Below are 22,783 nucleotides of genomic sequence, written 5' to 3'. Positions count from 1 at the left end.
CTAACCATACTGGTCTTACTTATTGCCAGTGTTTTGTATTGTTTATACTGTAGCAAAAATTGCTAATCTGTTCTGTAACAAAACTATTTAAAATAGTATTTTAACTGTTGCAGCTACTGATAACGCTACTGCTGTTTTAGCTGCTAGCGTTGCACGGATGGCTGCATCACTCTGTAAAAACTCACAAGAGGCCATGCCCTGAAATACAAAACTGGATTTCTCTTGTATTCAAAGGATTATTACCGACAGGTCACAGTTCAATTAAGACACAGTTAGTGCATTAAGAGTGCTTCCATGAACTCTAGTTTGCCATCTTTCATCTCAAGGATGAGTCAGGGCTCTGCTGGCTCTCTTCTCCCCCTTACAAGGCTACATGTCATCCTGGTAACCATGAAAGTAAATCACAGACACTCTTCTGTTGCTTTTAAAGGTAATGGCTGCAGCTTTACCGGGTGCTCTGCTTCATTCAAAACATGTGAAAGAAAAGAATGGCCAGATGCTGCAGAATTGGCTAGTCTTGAGTACCTTAAAAGCCATAAACTTGTGGTATGGTTTGGGTGCCCAGGCATACACTTCCACTGAGTTCTTCAGAGCAATCACCAGGAACTTTATGCGCTCATATTTCACTGAAACCCAAGAAACACAGGATGAGAGATCTTCTTAACTGTTCTCCAAACCATGCACAGAGCACGTGACCCAGAATTTTCCTGAATCACTCTTCACAAATTCTACACTCCGTGCAACATAGTATTTACATAAGAATGTAAAGCATTGTCATACTGGGACACATTGAAGGTCAATCAAGCCCAGTATCTTGTTTCCAACAGTGGCCAATCCAGGTCACAAGTACCTGGCAAGGTCTCAAAACAGATTTTATGCTGCTTATCCTAGAAATAAGCAATGGATTTTCCCAAGTCCATCTTAAGAATGGCTTATGGACTTTTCTTTTAGGAAATTATCCAAACCTTTTCCTAAAAGAAAAGTCCATAAGCCATTGTTAGGATGGACTTGGGAAAATCCATTGCTTATTTCTAGGATAAGCAGCATACAATCTGTTTTACTCTTCTGGGAACTTGCCAAGTATTGGTGACCTGGAGTTAAATATTGCAGGACCGACCCATCCCATATTACCCTCCTAATCCAACTTCATTCTCTGCCTCTCTCCTCCACACTCCTCCATGTCCCAGCCCGGCCTCTTACCAACTTTGTAGTGCACACATCCTTCCATGTCTCCCACCGTGGTCCAGCCCTGCTTTTTCTCCACCTCAGGGTCATTGTGAAGAATCTTGTTCCTCAACCAGGACAGGTAATAAACTCTAAGCTTGTTCCTTTTACCTGCAGTTAGGGAACAAAATAAAAAAAAAAAAAAAATCTAAGCATTGTCATCCTATACTTTACCAGTCTGCATCATTTTATAATGGTGGAGAATGATGCAACACCCTAGTATAGCCATGGACAGCCTTGAACACACAAATTGGTAGTTCACAGACAGCAGAGGGGGCTATCAGAACACAAGTCCAGAGGGGGCTTAGGGGGGGAGGGGTGGGGGAAGTGGAAGAGGGGAGGAATGGACCAAAGCGCTGGGTACTAGTACATACATGCGTCTGAGGTCATATTTAAAGTATGGGGATTGGTGAAGATTTTGATGGGAATTATAGTTTTGTTAAGTGCTCGCAATGAGAGACTTGAGAACATCATCGGAAAAGGGGGGAGGGTAGGGGGGGAGAGGGTGAAAAAGGAAAAAATGTTAGTCTATGATAATGAACACAGATAAGTGCCTTTGTTTTATTGTAGGCTTATTTGTAATAGCTGTATTTCTGTACTGGTTTGTTATAAAAAACGTTGAAACATAATGGTGGAGAATGGCATGGAGAAAGAGTCTGGAAGAATGTCAAGGATAAAACATTAGCTTGAGTTAATCACAAAATCCTCTTATCATACATGAAAAACGGTACCTGGACAAAATAGCCCTGACAAAAAAGCTCCAAACAAAATAGTCCCTGACTTAACAGCGACTGTCAAAATGGCCTGCCCACAATATAACCCTTGACGTTAGCCCCCCCGACAAAAGGGCCCAATCAGGCTGCCCATTCTGGGACTACATTTTTTCCCTAATAATCTTACCAAACAGGATAAGGTTTGTAAGACTATGAAAATGATGACAATATTGTTTGTTTGTTTTTTAATTAGCTTGTTGATGGAAGAATAGTTTCTTTAAATAGCAGAACAGATCATGTATACCAGTTTGTAGCTATAGAATTTTGTTTATTTATATATTCTTTATGCAATTGAATGCTGGAGGGAGTCTATTTGGCTCATTTTCAAAAGAGAAGGACGTCCATCTTTCGACATAAATCGGAAGATGGACGTCCTTATCGGTATAGTCGAAACCCGATTTAGGGCGTCTCCAACTGCACTGTGTCGCAAGGCCGGCCAAAGGGGGCGTGTCGGAGGAGTAGCGAAGGCGGGACTTGGGCGTGCCTAACACTTGGACGTCCTTGACCCATAATTGAAAAAAAACAAGGACGTCTCTGATGAACAGTTGGACGTTTTCACCCGGATGTGTTTTTATTATGAATAAAGCATAAAAAGGTGCCCGAAATAACCAGATGACCATTGGAGAGAATCGAGGATGACCTCCCATTACTCCACCAGTAGAAACTAACCCCCTCCCACCCTCAAAAAACATCTTTAAAAATATGTTGTGGCAGCCTCAGATGTCATACTCAAGTCCATGACAGCGCATGCAGGTCCCATGAGCAGTTTTAGTGGGTACTGCAGTGCACTTCAGACAGGCGTACCCAGGCCCATACCCCCCCTACCTGTTACATTTGTGAAGGAAACAGCGAGCCCTCCAAAACCCACCACAAACCCACTGTACCCACATATAGGTGCCCTCTTCACCCGTAAGGGCTATGGTAGTGGTGTACAGTTGTGGGTAGTGGGTTTTGGGGGGGGGGGGGGGCTCAGTACACAAGGTAAGGGAGCTATGTACCTGGGAGCAATTTATGAAGTCCACTGCAGTGCCTCCTAGGGTGCCCGGCTGGTGTCCTGGCATGTCAGGAGGACCAGTGCACTACAAATGCTGGCTCCTCCCACACCCAAATGGCTTGCCTTAGGACATTTTTGACATGGACGTCTTTGGTTTCAAAAATCGCCAAAAGTCAGAAACGTCCATGTCTAGGGACGTTCAAATTTAAGGATTTGGACGTCCCTGATGGTATTTTCGAAATGAAAGATGGACATCCATCTTGTTTCGAAAATACAGGTTTCCCCGCCCCTGGATTTTGCCGTTTTGCAAGGACGTCCAAATCGCAACTTCGACGTCCCTTTCGAAAATGCCCCTCTTTATCAGTGAAGATTTCAGTTGTAGTTTATTATATTTTTTGCGATGTGCTATTTTTTCTTAGGAGGCTATTTTGTCAAGGGTTGTTTTGTGGGATGGGTCATTTTGTCAAGGATTATTTTGTTATAAGGCTGTTTTGTCAGGGCTATTATGACTGGGTGCCATGAAAAACATCTGGAATGTCTTTAACTACCACTAGATAATTGTTCTCAGCTATAATCAAAGGACCATAAAAAGTCACACTTAATTTTTCAGATTTTTTTTAGAACTAGTAATTAAAATGGTCACTGTAGTCAAGGTATAAGGCCCATTCTTGCTCGTACATGAACAAACTTAATTTTATGAAACAGTGTTCACCCGTTCTACTCCACTCAGGATTTTGTAGACTTCTGTAATATCCCCCCTCAGCTGTATCTTCTCCAAGCTAAAGAGCACTAACATCTCAAGTCGTCATCTTAAGTCTTTTCGCATACGAGAGAATTTCCATCCCCATATCATTGTGGTAGCCTTCTTTGAATCTTTTCTAATTCCGATATATATATATTTTTTGAGATACAGCAACCAGAATTCCATACAATATGCAAGGTGAGGTCGTACCATGGAGCATTATAATATTGGTCTTATTTTCTATTCCTTTTCAAATAACTCCTAACATCCTGTTTGCATTTTTGGCCACAACTGAATACAGAGCAAATTTCAATTTATTGTTCATGATGACACCTAGATCTTTTCCTTGGGTGGTGGATCCTAATATGGAAACTAGTATCAAGTAGCTATAATTTGGATTATTCTTCCCAATATGCATCACTTTGCAATTACCCACATTAAATTTTATCTAACAAACGTGGTGTTAACTTCGCTAGGAGCATCAGCAGATCAATGCTCCAGAGGAGCAATCAAAAGGCACCTTCTCCTGCTTCCTCTCCTGGATGATTAGTAGTGGTGAGGGTAATGCCTCTCTCACACACTCCATGTGGCGGTTATTCCAAAATTTACTGGGTCCTGTCTCTAATACATTTTGGAAAAAGCTACTGGGTGTATCCCTAGAGAGCTAGTGGAGGCAGGAGTGATCTTCGGTTGCTCCCAGCTCGGGTGGTTCCATTTTAAAAATGGCACTACCTGAGCCCCTAGCAGTAGGCTCATGGTACTATCAACTAGGCTGAACCTGGCAGTTGTACTTTGTAACAATTACTAGGGGCTTGTGTGCACTATTTGTGACTGGGGATTGCTCCTGTTCTGTTAGACCTCTGGAATGTACGGGGGTGGGAGGTGGGGAGATAATGTTTTTTTAGAAAAAAAGAGCAGGTCATGGGGATTAAATTATTACTTAATATTTTTTCCAATGGTGGGGTGCGAGGGAAGGGAGGACAGGAGGGGATGCATCCCTCATCACTACACCATCACCAGCACTATTTTGGGCGGGGGGAGGGGGGGGGTGGAGGTACTTTAGATTGAGGCATCGCATCAGCAAGGAGGAAGTAGTCTTCTTTCAATATCCACAGCATCAACCATATAGAAAGTTGAGGTTGGGATGCAGAAGATGCCCACTCTGTTGTGCCATGAGAGAGATTTGAGAATCTAGGTAACAAAGTTCATTCAATGCTAGGATAAGGAACCTTGGGAACCTCAACTGCTGTGACCACTCGAATGATGCAAGCGTGGTCTTGGATCAGTTTCTGGACAACGGTGGACCAGAAAGAGACTGGTGGGAATACACAGAGAAGAAAGGCTAACTATAGCATTTCCCAGAAATTGTTGAAAACTTTTTAATTTAGGAAATATCTGACAATTGATTACTGTGGCCTGTGGTTTTTAGGCTTGTGCCTTAGGGCCCATGGTCTGAATTTTATTTTTTCTGATTTGTGTAAATTCAATTTGTTTGATGTAATATTTGCCCAGAATCTTTGAATATGTAAGCCACACTAAATTTGATAGGTATGTGTGGGGTATAAATGACCTGTAATGTAATGTGTTTGCCTGGCTAGTTTCCTAGAACTAAAGTGCCGACATTTCCTGTCTTGTCCAGAGGCAAACAGATCAATGAGTGGCTTGCCTCAATGACTAAGTATATCTTGAGCAACAGAGTTATCAAGGGTATCAGGAGTGGAGGAGTAGCCTAGTGGTTAGTGCAGCGGACTCTGATCCTGAGGAACTGGGTTCGATTCCCACTACAGCTCCTTGTGACTCTGGGCAAGTCACTTAACCCTCCATTGTCCCAGGTACAAATAAGTACCTGTATATAATATGTAAACCGCTTTGAACGTAGTTGGAAAAAACACAGAAAGGCGGTATGTAAGTCCCATTCCCTTTCCCTTCATGCAGTTCCAGCTTTTGGCTTAGCTTGTCTACCAGCAGATTACTCTCTCTGGGAATGGGAAGATATGCAACTTGAAGGATTGTCTAGTGATCACTAAGTTTCATTATCTTTACTGCCTCACAGCGAAGGGCAAGTGAACCTGAGCCACCTTGCTTGTTGATAAAGATCATGGATATTTAATTGTCAGTATGGATGCAGACAACTTTCCCTGATACTCACTGCTGAAATATTATACAGAGCTCTAGAAGATCAATGTGAAGGTTCTTTTGTATCCAAACCTAAGACCTTGAGTACACGGATGGAGCAGATATGCTCCCCTACCCAATGTGGATGCATCTGTAGTCCAGATGATGTGGTGACAGGCAAGTTTGAAGGGACAATAATACTGAAGTTTGCTTGGTGTAGCATACCAGTGCAGGGCCTTTCTTATGGCTGGAAGGATTCAGGTTCTTGTGAACAACAGGTGGCAAAGCTAGTTCCAATGGAATTGATTCTCTTTTTCTGTAATTGAACTTGTTTATACCTGACTGATATTTGTACTGTCTCTCGTTTCAGTGTCATTTTGCTGCTAGATTTGCTGCCTGCCCGACACTGTCAGCAAGCCCTACCCACTTCAGTGCTCTTGTATTTGCTGCTAGATCTGCTGCCCGCCTGATGATTCCAGGAAGCCCCACCCACTCTGGAACTCTGTGAGTGACGCTATCCCAGCACAGCATCTTCAACCCTGTTAGTGGCGACTGTGCTGATTCTCCTTTTCAGTAAACGAACCTGGCTGATTACTTGTACTGTCTCTTGTTTCGGTGTAATTTCGCTGCTAGATTTGCTGCCCACCCGACGCTGCTGACAAGCCCTACCTACTTTGGTGCGCTTGTAATTTCGCAACTAGATTTGCTGCCCACCTGACGTTGCCAGCAAGCCTCACCCACCTTGGAGCTCTGTGAATTATGCTATCCCAGCAGTATATCTTCAACCCTGTTGGGGGCGACTGCGCTGATTCTCCTTTTCTGTAACTGAACCTGACTGATACTTGTACTGTCTCTCATTACAGTGTCATTTCGCTACTAGATTTGCTGCCTGCCTAACGCTGCCAGCAGGCCCTGCCCACTTCTGTACTCTTTGTGACGCTATCCCTTGCACTATATCTTCAAATCCCCGTTGGCGACGACCATTATGCAGGTGGGTGCGCGCTGAAGGAGGTCTTGCTTCTAGGGGTGACTCCTGGGTGATGACCTAAGATGCCATAAGCACCTTTCCCCCCTCACCACCCCTGGATATTGTTCTGTTTTTCACTTCTTCTACTCAACTGTAGATATTTATGCACTAAAACCTCTTCAATACATGATATTCTACTGTCCCACCCGCATTCCTTATAATTTCTGAGACTACTTTTCCAGATTCTCTCCTATGTCTAGAGTCCTCCCCCTCTTTCTACTTACTTCTTTATGCTCCTCCTACTCTGGATCCTCTATTGCAGGATAGTCTCTTTCACTGCTTGTCTGATACTGCTACTCGTTTTGAAAACTTCTTGATTTTGAGGGATTCACCCTGACCATCCATTATGTTCTTTTTTTGATAAGCATCTTCTTTCTCGGTTTCATGAACTTGGTTTTTCCCAACATATCTTATTCCCTACTCACTCAGCTAGTCATACTCTCAATTTAGTTTTCTCCAGACTTTCCGACCTTATCTTCTTCTGCAATTTTTCTCACTATCCAGTTCTCTGGTCAGATCATCTTCTTATATCCTTTATATCTGATCTTCACAAGTTCCTTCACTGTGAACATTCAACCATTTCTCACTCCAAGCCTTTCATGGAATAGATCCCTCTACTATCTCCTGCTCTGTTTACTTTTCTCCCAGATGATTTCCTTTCCCTTCTATGAGCAGGCCGCCCCTCGCTGGAATTCATCTTTAGCTAATTCACTTATGCATCTGATGGCCTCCTGTCCTTCAAGGAAGCCTCCTCGCAGTCCCTGGTACCATGGTAATTACAGGACTCTAAAACAGGTGGGTCAAGCGGAACGTATTTGGCATTACAATCCTCGGACAGTCTACGCTCTTATAAGTTTTTAGCATGTCAGTATCACTCACTCTTGAAGAAGCAGCATCATTTTTATTATCTGAATTTGGTCAAAAGGTCTGCTAATTGTCCTGTTTACCATGGTATATGATTTATCAACCACTGGCTCCTCATCCTCAATCCCCAACAGCATCTCAGCCGCTAATTTTGCTTCTTTCTTTGCCACTAAAAGGGAATCTCTTTAGGCCACTATACCTCATTCTTCCCTACCAACCTTGCCAAACCCTCCATCTCCCTCCTCAGCCTTCTTGACCCCCCCCCCCTTCTCCTCACAATTCTTCCTGGTTACAATTTAATCTCCATTCTCCGACTATGAGGACTAATATCGTCACATCAATGCAGAAAACTACTTGTCTTCTTATTCCCTCTCTTTGGTTATCACTTCAGAAACATGCTCCTCTCCTGTTCTCTCTTGCAATGATTCACAACAGTCTTTCTTCTGGCATGCTGCCCTCTGCATGGAAAACTGCTGTCACCAGACCCATACTTAAGAAACCTTCATTAGACCCTGTCTTGCTAATTACAGGCTGGTTTCCAATCTTCCTTTCCTCTCAAAGATGGTGGGGAAAGATGTTTTTGCTCATCTCTCCCAACATACCGAATCCTCCCAGTTGCTTCATCCCTTCCAATCTGGTTTTCATCCTAATCATTCCACTGAAACTATTATGACTTCTAAGAACATAAGAATAGCCATACTGGGTCAGACCAATGGTCCATCTAGCTCAGTATCTGGATTCCAACAGTGGACAATCCAGGTCACAAGCACCTGGCAGAAAACTAATTAGTAGCAACATTCCATGCTACCAATCCTGGGGCAAGCAGAGGCTTTTTGAATAATCTTTACTCTGCTACTGACAGAGGCAATAGCGTTCTCCTGATTTCACTAGACCTCACAGCAGCCTTTGATCTCGCAGCCCATTCTGTACTTCACCGACTCACTTCTTGTGGTGTCACTGGAATGGTCCACATTTGGTTCTCTTCTTTTCTCTCTGATTGTACCTTTCAGGTTACCCTTCCTCCATCAGTCTCGGATTCTTTTCCTTTTACCTCATTGTGCCACAAGGTTCAGTGCTCTCTCCTTTGCTTTTTAATCTATTCTTGAGTCCCTTAGGTCTCACAGTGTGGGATTCTACATGTACACAGACAATATTCTGTTAGTTTTCCCCCCAGAATTCTTTTACACCAGATTTATGCCCCCTCCAGAAATGTCTTGATGCTATTCATTCTTGGCTTTCTTCTCACAAATTAATTCTGAATCCCTAAGACAACTGTACTCTGGGTTTCCTGTCACCTTTCTTTCCCTTCTATCACTCCCTCTTTAAGAGGTTCCCCAATAACTTTTTCCTATCATGGTAGCAGCTAACAAAAACAGAATGCAAAGCTATGCAAAGCTATTATAATGAGCTAATTACTATACAAATATGCATGCGAAGCAATGCACAGCCATTTTCCGAATGCATAGAAGAAGCCTCTACCTTTAATGTCAAAATTTTAACTGGTGGTCAGAAGCTGTCGGTACTGCCTAGAATGACAGCCTGTCAAATCATCGGAACCTGAGAGTGATTTCCTGCCTTGCAGCACAGCAGTTCTGTTTATTTTAATTACCTGCTGCTGTGTTCAGAGAAGGAAGATTTGGAACAGTTAAGAGAAGGAAGATCTGGAACAGTTCTCATGCCCCGATGCTTCAATAAAATATGCTGCTTCAGCCCTGGAAGCACAGTAGTTTTCAAAGTAAAAAAAAAAAATAATGCTTTTTACGGCTCTCATACATGCAGCTTCTTTGCGTGTATGAGTCAATCAAAGCACGTTTCCAGCTTCTCATGTGCAGATCTCTGAAATCCTCCACCCCCAGATCTCCCTGCTTGAGCCATTCCATCCTGGTCTGAAGCTTTCTAGCCGCAGCTAAAAGTCAACACTGAAATTTCTGTGAGTTTCAGGATCTCCCCTCCCCTCCCCCCCCCCCAGCAGGACAGTGCAGGCTTCTGGCATGCGGACTGCGGCCCACAGGAGAGTGCAGGTTCCCGGCATCAGGCAGTTTCTCAAAAGAAAAAAAAAAATGCTACACCGGCTTTCATATATGCAACTTGTCTGCGTATATGAGAGCTGTACCATGCGCACAGCAGCCATGCTTAGCGATGGGCTGCTCTGTGAATGCACAGCTGGCCGACCGGCTTCCCCCATATCGCATGCAAATGAGCTGGGTCGCAAAATCAATAAGCAGCTCATGTGATTCTCTTCGGGAATCCATCTGTATTTCCAATTGGTAATTTTTACCGATTTGAAAATACGAATGGATTCTTAACAGGGATCTTGGTGCATCTGGGACTCAAGACCCATCAGCATGTACTTTTAGCTGCAAGGAGGGTGGGTAACTTCCAAATAGCTCTTTTACCTATGCCTAATTTCTTCTAGAGATAGTACATTTTTTTCTGGCAAGCCCCTGTCATTTGGAATTTCTTGTCTATAGATTTGTGTGCAGGCAACTTTCCAACACACATGGAAGATATTCTTCTTACACCAATTATAAAAGATCCAAAAGTGTCCTCCCATCTTACGTCTAACCATTTTGTGACAATGTTAAAGGGACTAGTAACCATACAATTCACACAATATTTTGAGAAATTTGATATTTTATACGATTCTTAATCAGGCTTTTGCTCTAATTACAGTAAGGAGACTGTGATAGGTAGTCTCTAAGACCATCTTAGATGCATTGTAAATAAAGGAGGAAAAATGCTGGTATTACAATTTGATCTTTCATCCGCTTTCGATTCTGTGGATCATATCATCTTTCAATTAGTTCTGGACAATACTGGAGTCATGCTGATATCACACTTATTATTCTGATTGTTTATCAGCTTTACTTATCTTTAGATAAACTGCAACAATGTTTATGTTTTATTGAGAATCGTACGCAACATCATTTAAAGCTAAATACTAGTAGGAAAAAAAGAAAAGGCTCCAGAAAAAGTAATAAAATAGGGAACATTGAATATGAACTATCATCTACAATTAGAATACTTGGAGGTGTATTTTCAAGCACTTACACTTACAAAGTTACGTGGAGGGGCATAATAGAAAGGGATGCCCACGTTTTGCTGAGGACGTTTTCGCAAAATGTCCCAGTGAAGGGGTGGGGAAACCCGTATTATCGAAACAAGATGGACACCCATCTTTTGTTTCGATAATACGGTGGGGGACGCCCAAATCTTGAAATTTAGGTCGTCCTTAGAGATGGTCGTCCCTAGACCTGGTCGTTTCTGATTTTCGGTGATAATGGAAACCAAGGACGCCCATCTCAGAAACTACCAAATCCAAGCCATTTGGTCGTGGGAACAGCCAGCATTCGTAGTGCACTGGTCCCCATGACATGCCAGGACACCAACTGGGCACCTTAGGGGGCAGTGCAGTAAACTTCAGAAATTGCTACCAGGTGCATAGCTCCCTTACCTTGTGTGCTGAGTCCCCCAATACCCACTCCCCACAACTGTACACCACTATCATTGCCCTTATGGGTGAAGGGGGGCACCTAGATGTGGGTACAGTGGGTTTGTGGTGGGTTTTGGAGGGCTCACTTTACCACCACAAGTGTAACAGGTGGGGGGGGGGGGGGGGGGGGATGGGCCTGGGTCCGCCTGTCTGAAGTGCACTGCACCCACTAAAACTGCTCCAGGGACCTGCATACTGCTGTAATGGAGCTGAGTAAGACATTTGAGGCTGGTATAGAGGCTGGCACAAAATATTTTTAAAGAAGTTTTTTGAGGGTGGGAGGGGGTTAGTGACCATTGGGGGAGTAAGGGGAGGTCATCCCAGATTCCCTCCGGTGGTCATCTGGTCAAGTTTGGGCACCTTTTTGTGCCTTGGTCGTAAGAAAAACAGGACCAGGTAAAGTCGTCCAAATGCTTGTCAGGGACACCCTTTTTTTTCCATTATGGGTCAAGAACGCCCATGTGTTAAGCACGCCCCAGTCCCGCCTTCACTACGCCTCTGACACTCCCCAGGGAACTTTGGTCGTCCCCGCGACGGAAAGCAGTTGGGGATGCCCAAAATCGGCTTTCGATTATACCGATTTGGGCGACCCCGTGAGAAGGACGTCGAAAGTAATGTATGGAACTTTGCAAGTCTAAGTGCTTTGAAAATGAGCCCCTTGGTGTCCTTATAGATCAAACACTTTCTTTAGAACCACAGTTAAATAGTTTGGTCAAAAAATCTTATCAGCTAAGGAAGATTTGGAAATTTTTTAAAGAATCCAGTTTTAGGTTGTTGACTCAATCTTTGTTATACTGTCCTAAATTTATGAATAGATTACAAACTATTCAGAACACTGCCATACGAGTGATTTTCTCTTTGTAAATCTGAAAAATATCACCTTTTCTAATTCGATTACATTGGCTACCAGTAGAAGCCCAAATTCTGTTTAAATTTTATTGTATGCTTTTAAAGATTCAATATAGCTTGGCTCCTGCTTATATGTATATTATAAGTTATTCAAGATCCAACCCTCAATATTCGCTTCAAGATTCACCGAGGAGGATTTGGGGGGGACACCGGTGCCGGAAAGAATATTTGAAGCGGGGGAGTCGGAGAAACTAAACAAATTCTCTGTAACCTTGGAGGATGTAATGGGTCAGTTCAGCAAGCTGAAGAGTAGTAAATCACCGGGACCTGATGGTATTCATCCCAGAGTATTAATAGAACTAAAAAATGAACTTGCGGAGCTACTGTTAGAAATATGCAATCTGTCCCTAAAATCGAGTGTAATACCGGAAGACTGGAGGGTAGCCAATGTTACTCCGATTTTTAAGAAAGGTTCCAGAGGAGATCCGGGAAATTATAGACCGGTGAGTCTGACGTCGGTGCCGGGCAAGATGGTGGAGGCTATTATTAAGAATAAAATTGCAGAGCATATACAAAAACATGGACTGATGAGACAAAGTCAGCACGGATTTAGTGAAGGGAAGTCTTGCCTCACCAATCTAATGCATTTTTTTGAGGGGGTAAGCAAACATGTGGACAATGGGGAGCCGGTTGATATTGTATATCTGGATTTTCAGAAGGCGTTTGACAAAGTGCCGCACGAAAGACTCCTGAAGAAATTGCAGAGTCATGGAATCGGAGGTAGGGTATTATTATGGATTAAGAACTGGTTGAAAGATAGGAAGCAGAGAGTAGGATTGCGTGGCCAGTATTCTCAGTGGAGGAGGGTAGTTAGTGGGGTCCCGCAGGGGTCTGTGCTGGGTCCGTTGCTTTTTAATGTATTTATAAATGACCTAGAGATGGGAATAACTAGTGAGGTAATTAAATTCGCCGATGACACAAAATTATTCAGGGTCGTCAAGTCGCAGGAGGAATGTGAACGATTACAGGAGGACCTTGCGAGACTGGGAGAATGGGCGTGCAAGTGGCAGATGAAGTTCAATGTTGACAAGTGCAAAGTGATGCATGTGGGTAAGAGGAACCCGAATTATAGCTACGTCTTGCAAGGTTCCGCGTTAGGAGTTACGGATCAAGAAAGGGATCTGGGTGTCGTCGTCGATGATACGCTGAAACCTTCTGCTCAGTGTGCTGCTGCGGCTAGGAAAGCGAATAGAATGTTGGGTGTTATTAGGAAGGGTATGGAGTCCAGGTGTGCGGATGTTATAATGCCGTTGTATCGCTCCATGGTGCGACCGCACCTGGAGTATTGTGTTCAGTACTGGTCTCCGTATCTCAAAAAAGATATAGTAGAATTGGAAAAGGTACAGCGAAGGGCGACGAAAATGATAGTGGGGATGGGACGACTTTCCTATGAAGAGAGGCTGAGAAGGCTAGGGCTTTTCAGCTTGGAGAAGAGACGGCTGAGGGGAGATATGATAGAAGTGTATAAAATAATGAGTGGAATGGATCGGGTGGATGTGAAGCGACTGTTCACGCTATCCAAAAATACTAGGACTAGAGGGCATGAGTTGAAGCTACAGTGTGGTAAATTTAAAACGAATCGGAGAAAATTTTTCTTCACCCAACGTGTAATTAGACTCTGGAATTCATTGCCGGAGAACGTGGTACGGGCGGTTAGCTTGACGGAGTTTAAAAAGGGGTTAGATAGATTCCTAAAGGACAAGTCCATAGACCGCTATTAAATGGACTGGAAAAATTCCTCATTTTTAGGTATAACTTGTCTGGAATGTTTTTACGTTTGGGGAGCGTGCCAGGTGCCCTTGACCTGGATTGGCCACTGTCGGTGACAGGATGCTGGGCTAGATGGACCTTTGGTCTTTCCCAGTATGGCACTACTTATGTACTTATGTACTTATTCTTCTACTTTTGTTTTTCCTGATCCTAAAGGGATAAGATCAGTATTCAACTCTATTATCTTACCAGGCAGAAACACACTGGAAAAGATTACCATTTCATATGTGTTCCATTTCAAATTATACCCAATTTAGAACAGAACTGAAGACTTTTTGTTCCATTTGTATTCAGCAATTAGGTTATTTACTTTCCACGATAGATTATTCCATTTTATTCTGTATTGTGCAGTGTTAAAATTAGGCTACATGTAATTAAAAAAAAATCCTTGATTATACTTCTTGGTTTGATTGTCCAATTTCTTGATTGTAATCTATATAGAACTTCTATGAGGTATTTGCAGAATATAAGAATGAGTTGTTTTGTTATAAGAATTTTAAGGCTAAGGTTGAAAGCCTATTTTTTTTAATGATGCACTTGGTTTCTAGCCTGGATCCACAACTCCTATACAGCTTCCAGTTGAGACCTTTGTACATCTGTGCCTTGTTGTGCTTGTGGAGTTCTATTTTAGCACTGTAAGTCGCCTGGATCTTTTTTGGTAAGGCAGGATATCAAATTTCATAAATTGTAATTGTAAATGGCTTTTGGAAATTGCCCTCATACATAAGTCCACACAAAACAAAGTTTTAATGTGCGATATCCATCTATGCATTTTCTTAAGATTGTAATCATGACTGTTGAATTTAATTATGAAATCTCAGGGGAGGAGCTTAGGGCATGAAAGATAATCGAGGGGTGAGAGGGTGCAAGGCTGAAGGTTCACCTAGGACTTCTAAATACATCTGCACAGCCCTTATGCTTCTTTGTGTGAAGCTGTTTTCTGCTTGGCTAGCAGGTATCACTGATCTGGCAGCCAGATACTGCCAGGCCTACCAGAGATGGTGATAAGTAAGTTGAGTCCCTCCAAGACATCCATCTGCTGGAAGCGCCTCCTGTTGATGAGGCTGTACACCTTTCCCTGTCCGCTGCGATCCAGCAGCATCAGGCCGTTCTCTGTCCCCACCAGCAGATTCACTCCTGTGAAAGCAGGAAAAATGATCATTTATTTTTAACCCACCTATCCATTAATAGCTAGGCAGGGTAAAATCAACATTAATAACATTCAAAACACAAATTAAAACAATTTGGTACATTTAAAAAATATAAGATTTTATACCAGGGGCGTAGCCAGACCTTGCAATGGGAGGGGGGGGTCAGAGCCCGAGGTGGGGGGGAGACATTTTAGTCTGCCGCCCTGCCCTCCCAAAGCCTCGCCACTCGCCCTCACCGCCTCGTCGCTCCCCCCGCCGCACCCCACAGTAGCAAATACCTTTGCTGACGAGGGTCCTCAACCCCCACCAGCCAAAGCCTTCTTCAACGCAGCCATGTTCGCTGCCCTGCTCTTTCTTCTTGCTGACATCCTGTGCAAGCTCTACGTGAAACTGAGCATGCTCAGTTTCACTTAAAGGAACGTACTGGACGTCAGGAGGAAGAAAGAGCACAGGGCAGGGAACGTGGTGCTGAAGAAGGCTTCGGCTGGCGGGGGTTGGGGACTCCCACCAGCAAAACCAGGGGCCTGGCTAAAAGTTTTTTGGGGGGCCGAGGCCCCCGTGGCCCCACCTAGCTACACCACCATTTTATACTAAACTATATCCTATTATCTAAAATAAATAGGTTTTAATGTTTGTCAAAATGTTATTAAGTCAGTCTCCAGCCATATCATGTCTGAAAACCAATGTTTCTGGTCCAACAACCAATAATACATGAGAATGAATATTAATTTGTTTTGTGAATGATTTTAACTGTTGAAATATAAAAATATCTAGCTGTTGGACCTAGCACTGCCACCAAAAAAAAAAAAAAAAAAAGATGATGATAATCCCCTTTCATAAAAAATACTAAGAAAAAAGACAGGGGAAGACCAATTCCAATGCAGGGGTAAACAGAGGAATTTATTGTCACATGCATAATTGTAAGCAGTTCCTTCAGTTTACATACTGGCATTGAAGACGCTGAGTTGTTTTTCCTTTTATATGAGATTCTCCATATTCCTGTTTATTACCATTCATATCAATATTACTCCTAAGGCAGGCACATGTGTGCCGAAATGCAGATCTGCATCAAGTCTTATTTTAAAGTTTATGACAACAAATTTCCCTGTTTACCCCTGAGTTGGAATGGACTTGGTCCTCCCCTATCTTTTTCCTTTAGAATTCTAGCACTTATATGTGGATGTGCACACTGAGACGCATAAGTGCCGGCTGGTACTTGCAAGGGGGCAAAGCATGGGTGGGATATAGATGGGGGCTCCCACTTATGTGCATAACTTATAGGATAATGTAAGTTATGCACATCCCTGTCACACTTAGGTGCACCAATATCAGGTTACGCTAGTACATGGCGAGGAATCTTTCTCAGAGAGTCAAACTATGTCTCAATAGAAGACGATTTGTTAGAAAAGTAAGCACCTCATCATCAAGCATGCCTCTCCCAAGCCCCAGGTGTCTACACACATTTGTCGAGCAGGTGTAAAGACAGATGGGTAAAAGCCCCAAAGGGTATGTGTATTGCTGTAATAAAATAGGTCTTATATGCAGACTTGAATGGGATGCCCAGAATACGCATTTTGCGGAGTACACATGACAGAAGAGTGTGTTTTAAGCCTGTAAAATTGCCTTTATTAAATCTTGAAGTGCATTTCTCTAATTTGGCCAACAGGTGGTGCATGTTATGTTTTAAGCTGTTACAAAGAACTGACCTTTCCCTTCTTTAGTTAACACAGATAAAGGAAATGCCTGTAGTGATGTAACCAGCTTTTTTAAAAATGTTGTTGTTGACTGGGCTCTGATTGGCACAGGAGCTCTTTTCATTTGAAATGTACTGGCTTTTGCCCCAGTTCCTTCCAGCCCAGGAGAAGAGAGACAGAAAGCTCTTTGCTGAAGCCCTGTAAAACAGTTATATTTGATAACTGGTGAGCAGCTATATGTCCTGATCTCCAGATGTACTTTTTAGGAAGTAAACAAATGTTTAATTAGTGTTACAATTGATCCATATTTCAGTTACCTTTTATTGTTTGCTGACTGCACATTTTTTGTTCATTGTTCAATATTTTTTTAAGACAATAAACAATTGTTTATTGCCTCTGCCTGTCTGCATTGATAAGAATACAGGTGGTTTGTGTGTTGGATCTATGAGTACTTTCTGGGAACTTTGGGTCCTCTGGGAGTGTGGCTTCAGTAAACTAGAAATCACTGGGGATAATTTGAGAGCGGGAGACTTGCCCAGAGGTGGTTGTGACCCAGTCGGTAGGAAGAGGATGCTAGTGTAGAGCACGAGCGGCAGGTGCAGACGGACCTGAGCTATGCTGGGGATAGACCCTCTAAGTAGCCACGGGGTAACCCCAGGCAGCTGACTAGGTGTTTCACACCTGTATGGACTGTCCTTTAAAAAAAATAAAATAAAATAAAAAATCGCTGGTTGTCCATATTCTGGAGAGTTGAGGCTATATGTCAGTGCTCTGCTTGAGACCATGAGATATCTGCTCATCTTCTCTCACCCCACAATGCTGCACAGAGGATCTCCGAGTTGAAACGTTTCTTGTATTTCCGAATCTCTGGAGTGTCACTGTGTGGCCGTATATTGGTGGGGTTCACATTCACAACGGAGCCTTTTCGTACCTCGAACTTCAACTGCTCTAGTGCACTTCCATCCCCACTCACAAATGCAGCTAAATCAAGAAAAGAAATTGGAAATCAATACCTGGAGACGGAAGAGGCACATATGCACATACCTATCCCAAATACAGATCTGGTCAACCTCCCCTCCTGTGTCTGTTAGGAAGTATTGCATAGCTTCCCCCTCACGTGTGCTACTATTATTTTCTTCCCTATATACCTCTGCTATATATGTTTTACTCAGGGGCCAACGCAGTAAACTACCACAGGCAGAAGCACACGATTATCAATCTGTATGCATGATGTAGAAACTGGTTCAGCATGGGAGTTAGCATGTATGGTTAAACAAGGGTGCACAACATATTAAAATGAATGTCATTAGCCCCAATGCAGAGAAGTATTCAGAAGATTTTAAGGGGAGCACACACAAGAAATTTACCACCAGGTCTGAGGTGATATAGAAAGGTTAGTTTGCCCTCCTGTATAGGGGCAGAAAAACTTATAGCACACCCCCCCCCTCTCAGAGCTCTCTGGATCTTTGGTCCCCCACCTCCTAGGTGACCCCCCGAGCCTCTGACCACCCACTTCAAAGTTTTCCTGGTGTCTAGTGGCACCCCAATCCCACACCTTCCCCCAAGAGACCCCCCTCACTGCCCAATCTGACCATGCACCCTCTGACAGGCCTGAACTTCCTCACCCAAATTTTCCTGGTGTCTCATGGTATCCACAATGTTCCTGAACCCTCCTAGCGTACCTTCAAGAAGGGTCAGGAGCAATGCCCACTAGCTCATGCACCATCATCTTCAAAAATGGCATTCTAGGTTGGGGTCAGTCTACAAAATAAGGGAATTTTGGTAGTCTGGGCAGAGACTAAAATTCCCTTATTTGGCAGGATGCACTGCGTGGGGCAAGCTCTGCCATTTTTGAAGATTGTGGCATAGAGGGAGGAGATGGAATCGTTTCTCCCTGTGCTTGAGAGTACACCAGGAGAGGATCTGAGGGGACCCAGAGGGTCACAGGTACCACCACATATTCAGATGGCACAGGTACCATTACATATTAGGGAAATTCTTTTTGTCGGGGGGGGGGGGGGGGGGAATCAGGGCGCCTTTACACACCAGGGAAAGTGTATGTGTGTGTGGGTAGGGGGGAATTTGTAGTCATCTTCGTGGGGGAAAGGGGAGGAATCAGATGATCAGGGGAGTTAACTCTGGTGGTGGGGGGTGGGGATAGAGGTGATCCTTTGCATGGCAGCTCACACACTGACTGGAAGGGAACCATTTTATAATGAACTGAGATTACTGCTGCAGTGTACACTGTTTTTTTTTTCTGATAGAGCACACTTTAATGCAGCAGTAATTTGCATGTTCATTGAATACATTACATTACACTCTGCTCTTGTATTCTGCTAGCACTCAATGAGTTCAAAGCGGATCTCACACAAGAAAAACTAGATAAAACACTTAGGACCATATACATTTTTTTAAAATATATATTTCAACTATTTTTATTGTGAAATAAATTGGTGTCAAACTAACACAATATTGCAGATACAATTACAGGTAGCACAATCCAAGGAGACTACAAAGTGTTAAATATCACAACATCAATTCGCCATAATATTCAACACCCCAATTGGTATAACTGAGGTGTTCTCTCCTGAGTTGAGCTCTATATGAGATATCACCACCCAAAACACAACTCCCCAACTTAAGTGCTCCCCAAAAGGCCCTAAATCCCTTCCCCCTCCTAATCCTCCCCTCCCATTTAATGAGATCCTCATCATATGAAATCGCCAACTACCCCCACACCAACAGTTAAAACAAAATCCTTAGTGCTCTCCTTCACACATGGGAGTTAGGCTAACATGCCGGCTAAGAAACACCTACCAAACCCAACTGCAAATAAACAGATTACATCAGTTTAGAAGTGACATTCACAAAAAAGAGTTTTCATCATTTTCCTAAATAGCATAAAATTATACTCTGTTAAATTCTCTGCATCGCAGTGGTAAATTTCTGTGGAAAGCTTGCATTTGCAGCCTTTTCAATCAGAGGTTCTAACGCACAGTTTTCTGCATCAACCCCTCAGTTCTCTGTACCCTGTGTGTGTCAGTGTTGCTGAAGGCTGAGAATACTCACTTATTAGCAAGTTGTTCCCAATAGTTACCTGCAACTGGGACCGTGTCTCCTCCCCCACCTGATGAATGGTAGACCCCGAGATCAACAAACATAGTGAAGGAGGTTTTCCCAGGTGCTTTCACCAGCCCCCGTGACTGATACTGCAAAAGAAGGGTAACATGATGTAAAGGAAGCAAACCGAGAACAAAAGAGAAAGCAACAGATACTTCACAAATGGAAGAGACAAATGCACAGAGATAAGATGGAAAGGAGCAGGCATATAAACAGAAACATGGGCGAGAGATACATTTACACTTAGGTCATCTTTAAGCTGACAGAGCAAACGTGGGCTCATTTTCAAAGCACCTAGGGGCCAATGCAAAGAGGCACCCATTAAATATGGTTCTTGGGCCAATGGAATAGTGCTACATGTGAGGCAGTGCTAGTCCTTAGCACGGGGGGTCAGCAACCTGTGGTACAGAGATACTACAGGCTGGTGACTCCTGTGGTAAATCAAGGTGCAGTAAAAGTTTTCCTTTTACCGCACCTTGATTACTTTCCCTATAAATTCATTTAATGAATGCTAAAGTCAATTAGTATATGTTAAAAAGTTCTAACATGTTAAGCTTTAAACAATGGGTGAAACAAAAGAAAGAAAGGGTGAAAATAGGAGAAAATGGCTAAAAGAACCAAAAATCTTTGCCCTGTGCACACCCCTAGTATTTAGTGCAGTAAGTGGTGCTACAGATGACTGCCAACAATCCTACTTCCACCAGGGGCGTTGCTACATCAGTAGCACCCACGGCTGAGCAGAGAGCGGAGCTCAAGTTGCCCAGAATTGTTCTATGTGTGCTTATGAATGCAGACTTAGGTGGAAAAGAAGTGTGAGATTGGGGATGACCAAAAGGAGCCTCACATCAGTGCTGTTGCTGTCCTTGGCAGGAGAGGTACTCTGTCCCTTGGAGTCCGTGGGTGAATGGCTGGGCTGTACCACATCAGGAAGGTTAGTGTAGCCGTTGCTGTCCGTGTGTAGCATGCCACGCTCTTCCTCGGGAGTCTGAGGAAAAAGCTATAGTTAATCATCACCAGCAGAACACAGGTGGAAGACACACTCCTGTCACGCAGATGTGGAATTCCAGAGGAAGAAAACAAATGTTCCGATAGTAATTTTCTTTAAAAAAAAATAGAAAAAAAAAAAAAGCTGGGCCTGGGCCAAGGGGTAGGGATTGAAGTGCAACCTTCCAATCCAGCTGCAATAGAGAAAGCAAACTCAAAATTCTAGGTCAGTTACAACAGGTTATGAGTTTGCAATCCGATACGACCTAACAGAAAATCATCACTTATAGGAAGGGGAGCAAATGCTGAGAGTATAGAATATTATAGGGTGAGGATAGAAGAGTAAATTTCACTGAATGGAATACTGGGGAGGGGGAGGGACTAAATGCTACAGGCATTAGTTGTTGGGTGAGTAACCAAGAAAATACAGTAGGCATGAGATCTGGTGGAGGTAGAAATGCAGTATGTATGTGGTGGTGGGGAGACGGCAGATGAATGCTTCAAAGTGCGGTATAGGATATGGGCAATGAACGCAGCACTGGAAAGGGGGAGAGGGGAGACAAGAACATGTGTGAGATCCCAGGGGATAAGGAAGAGGTGATATTTCAGTATGCGTGGGTGAAAGGGGAAGCAAATGCTGTGGGGGGACACGGAACTGTAGACAGTGTGTAAGAGGGAGCAGATACCTGCAGAAGTAGTCTGATGGAGAATCAAATGCTGCCTACCATACAGAAAAGTGTGTAGACATACCCTATAAACTGTTCCCTTGGTTTCTCAAGGTCTGAGCTGGCACTCACCCGCTGGACAATCATAGTACCATCTCCATAGGGGCTCTCTGAAATCTCCTCCATGTCATGTACCACCATAGTGCTGACGCTGTCCGTGTCTGCATCCTTGCCACTCCTGTGAAAGAGTGCACACCAGTGTCAGAATGTATACATTGCTTTCAGGCACTCCCCTATTGACCTTTTCTCATTTGGTCCTACTCTTTATTGTTCTGTCTTTTTAATTTCTGAAGGAATCTCTTGTTAGGGATTCTGTCAAATACTATCTGAAAATACAAACACACAGTATCAACTGATTAACTTTTATTCATATGGTTTAAACAAGTCTAAACATTTTAATGCCATGACATGAGTCATTCCCATTAAGTAGTGTCTGTTTATGCTTATTTATAGCCCGGCTTTATCCAAGGTGGGTAACAAACCAAAGTACATATAAATTCACCAAAACATAATAAAAAACTAGTACAGCAAAAAACAAAGAGCAGTCCAGATTTCCTAAAGCATTATGGTCAGTAATTTTGCATTTTGGTGTAATTTCTACCATTGTGCCCAAAACAGATGCCAGGCTCACCAGTCTATAACCCCTGAAGCCCTTTTTAAAAACTGGCACTACACTGGCCACCCTCTAGTACTCAAGTACTATGCTGTTTTAAATGTTAGGCTGACAATTACTTGTTTAAGCTCTTTCAGAAATCTGGGGTTAATACCATCCAGTCCTACTCCTAATGATTTGTTACTCTTTGTCAACTTGCTATATTACATCTTCTAGATTTATAGCCATTTGCTTTAGTTGGCTCAGAATAATCATCAAAGGAGGTTTCCAGCGTCAAAGACGAGGAGGGGTTAACTACGTGTACCAAAATGTCATCCGCAAACGAAGATAATTTGAATTCCTGAGTGCCAATCCATACCCCTTGTATATCCGGATTACACGGAGAAGTGGGTCAAGGGATAGAATGAAAAGGAGCGGGGATAGTGGGCATCTCTGACGGGTTCCTCTCTGAATCAGAAAAGGCAGCGAGGATATCCCATTTACCCAAAGGGCTGCCTTAGGTAACATAACATGGAGGGGAATAATTGGATGGTGCCGGTGAAATTGATGGCCAGCCATCTTCAGGCTCGGCGCCGTAAGCGGGCG

The 22,783-nt window shown here is 43.3% G+C and overlaps 1 protein-coding gene across 4 annotated transcripts in view; it reads right to left on the bottom strand.

The window, feature by feature from the left end:
* MINK1 (misshapen like kinase 1) overlaps positions 1–22,783 on the bottom strand; it is a 302,641-nt gene that overhangs the window by 11,826 nt on the left and 268,032 nt on the right. For all 4 annotated transcript variants that reach the window (XM_030186952.1, XM_030186954.1, XM_030186955.1 and 1 more), the window contains 7 exons: positions 21,658–21,763; positions 20,721–20,861; positions 19,854–19,965; positions 17,567–17,737; positions 14,905–15,048; positions 1,201–1,335; positions 526–626 (listed from right to left, as the gene is read on the bottom strand). In XM_030186952.1, the coding sequence (XP_030042812.1) occupies positions 526–626; positions 1,201–1,335; positions 14,905–15,048; positions 17,567–17,737; positions 19,854–19,965; positions 20,721–20,861; positions 21,658–21,763 (910 nt within the window). The remainder of the gene's footprint in view (positions 1–525; positions 627–1,200; positions 1,336–14,904; positions 15,049–17,566; positions 17,738–19,853; positions 19,966–20,720; positions 20,862–21,657; positions 21,764–22,783) is intronic.

Source organism: Microcaecilia unicolor, chromosome 14 (genome assembly GCF_901765095.1).
Source record: "Microcaecilia unicolor chromosome 14, aMicUni1.1, whole genome shotgun sequence".
NCBI lineage: Eukaryota > Metazoa > Chordata > Amphibia > Gymnophiona > Siphonopidae > Microcaecilia > Microcaecilia unicolor.
This window is presented reverse-complemented; position numbering and strand designations above follow the sequence as displayed.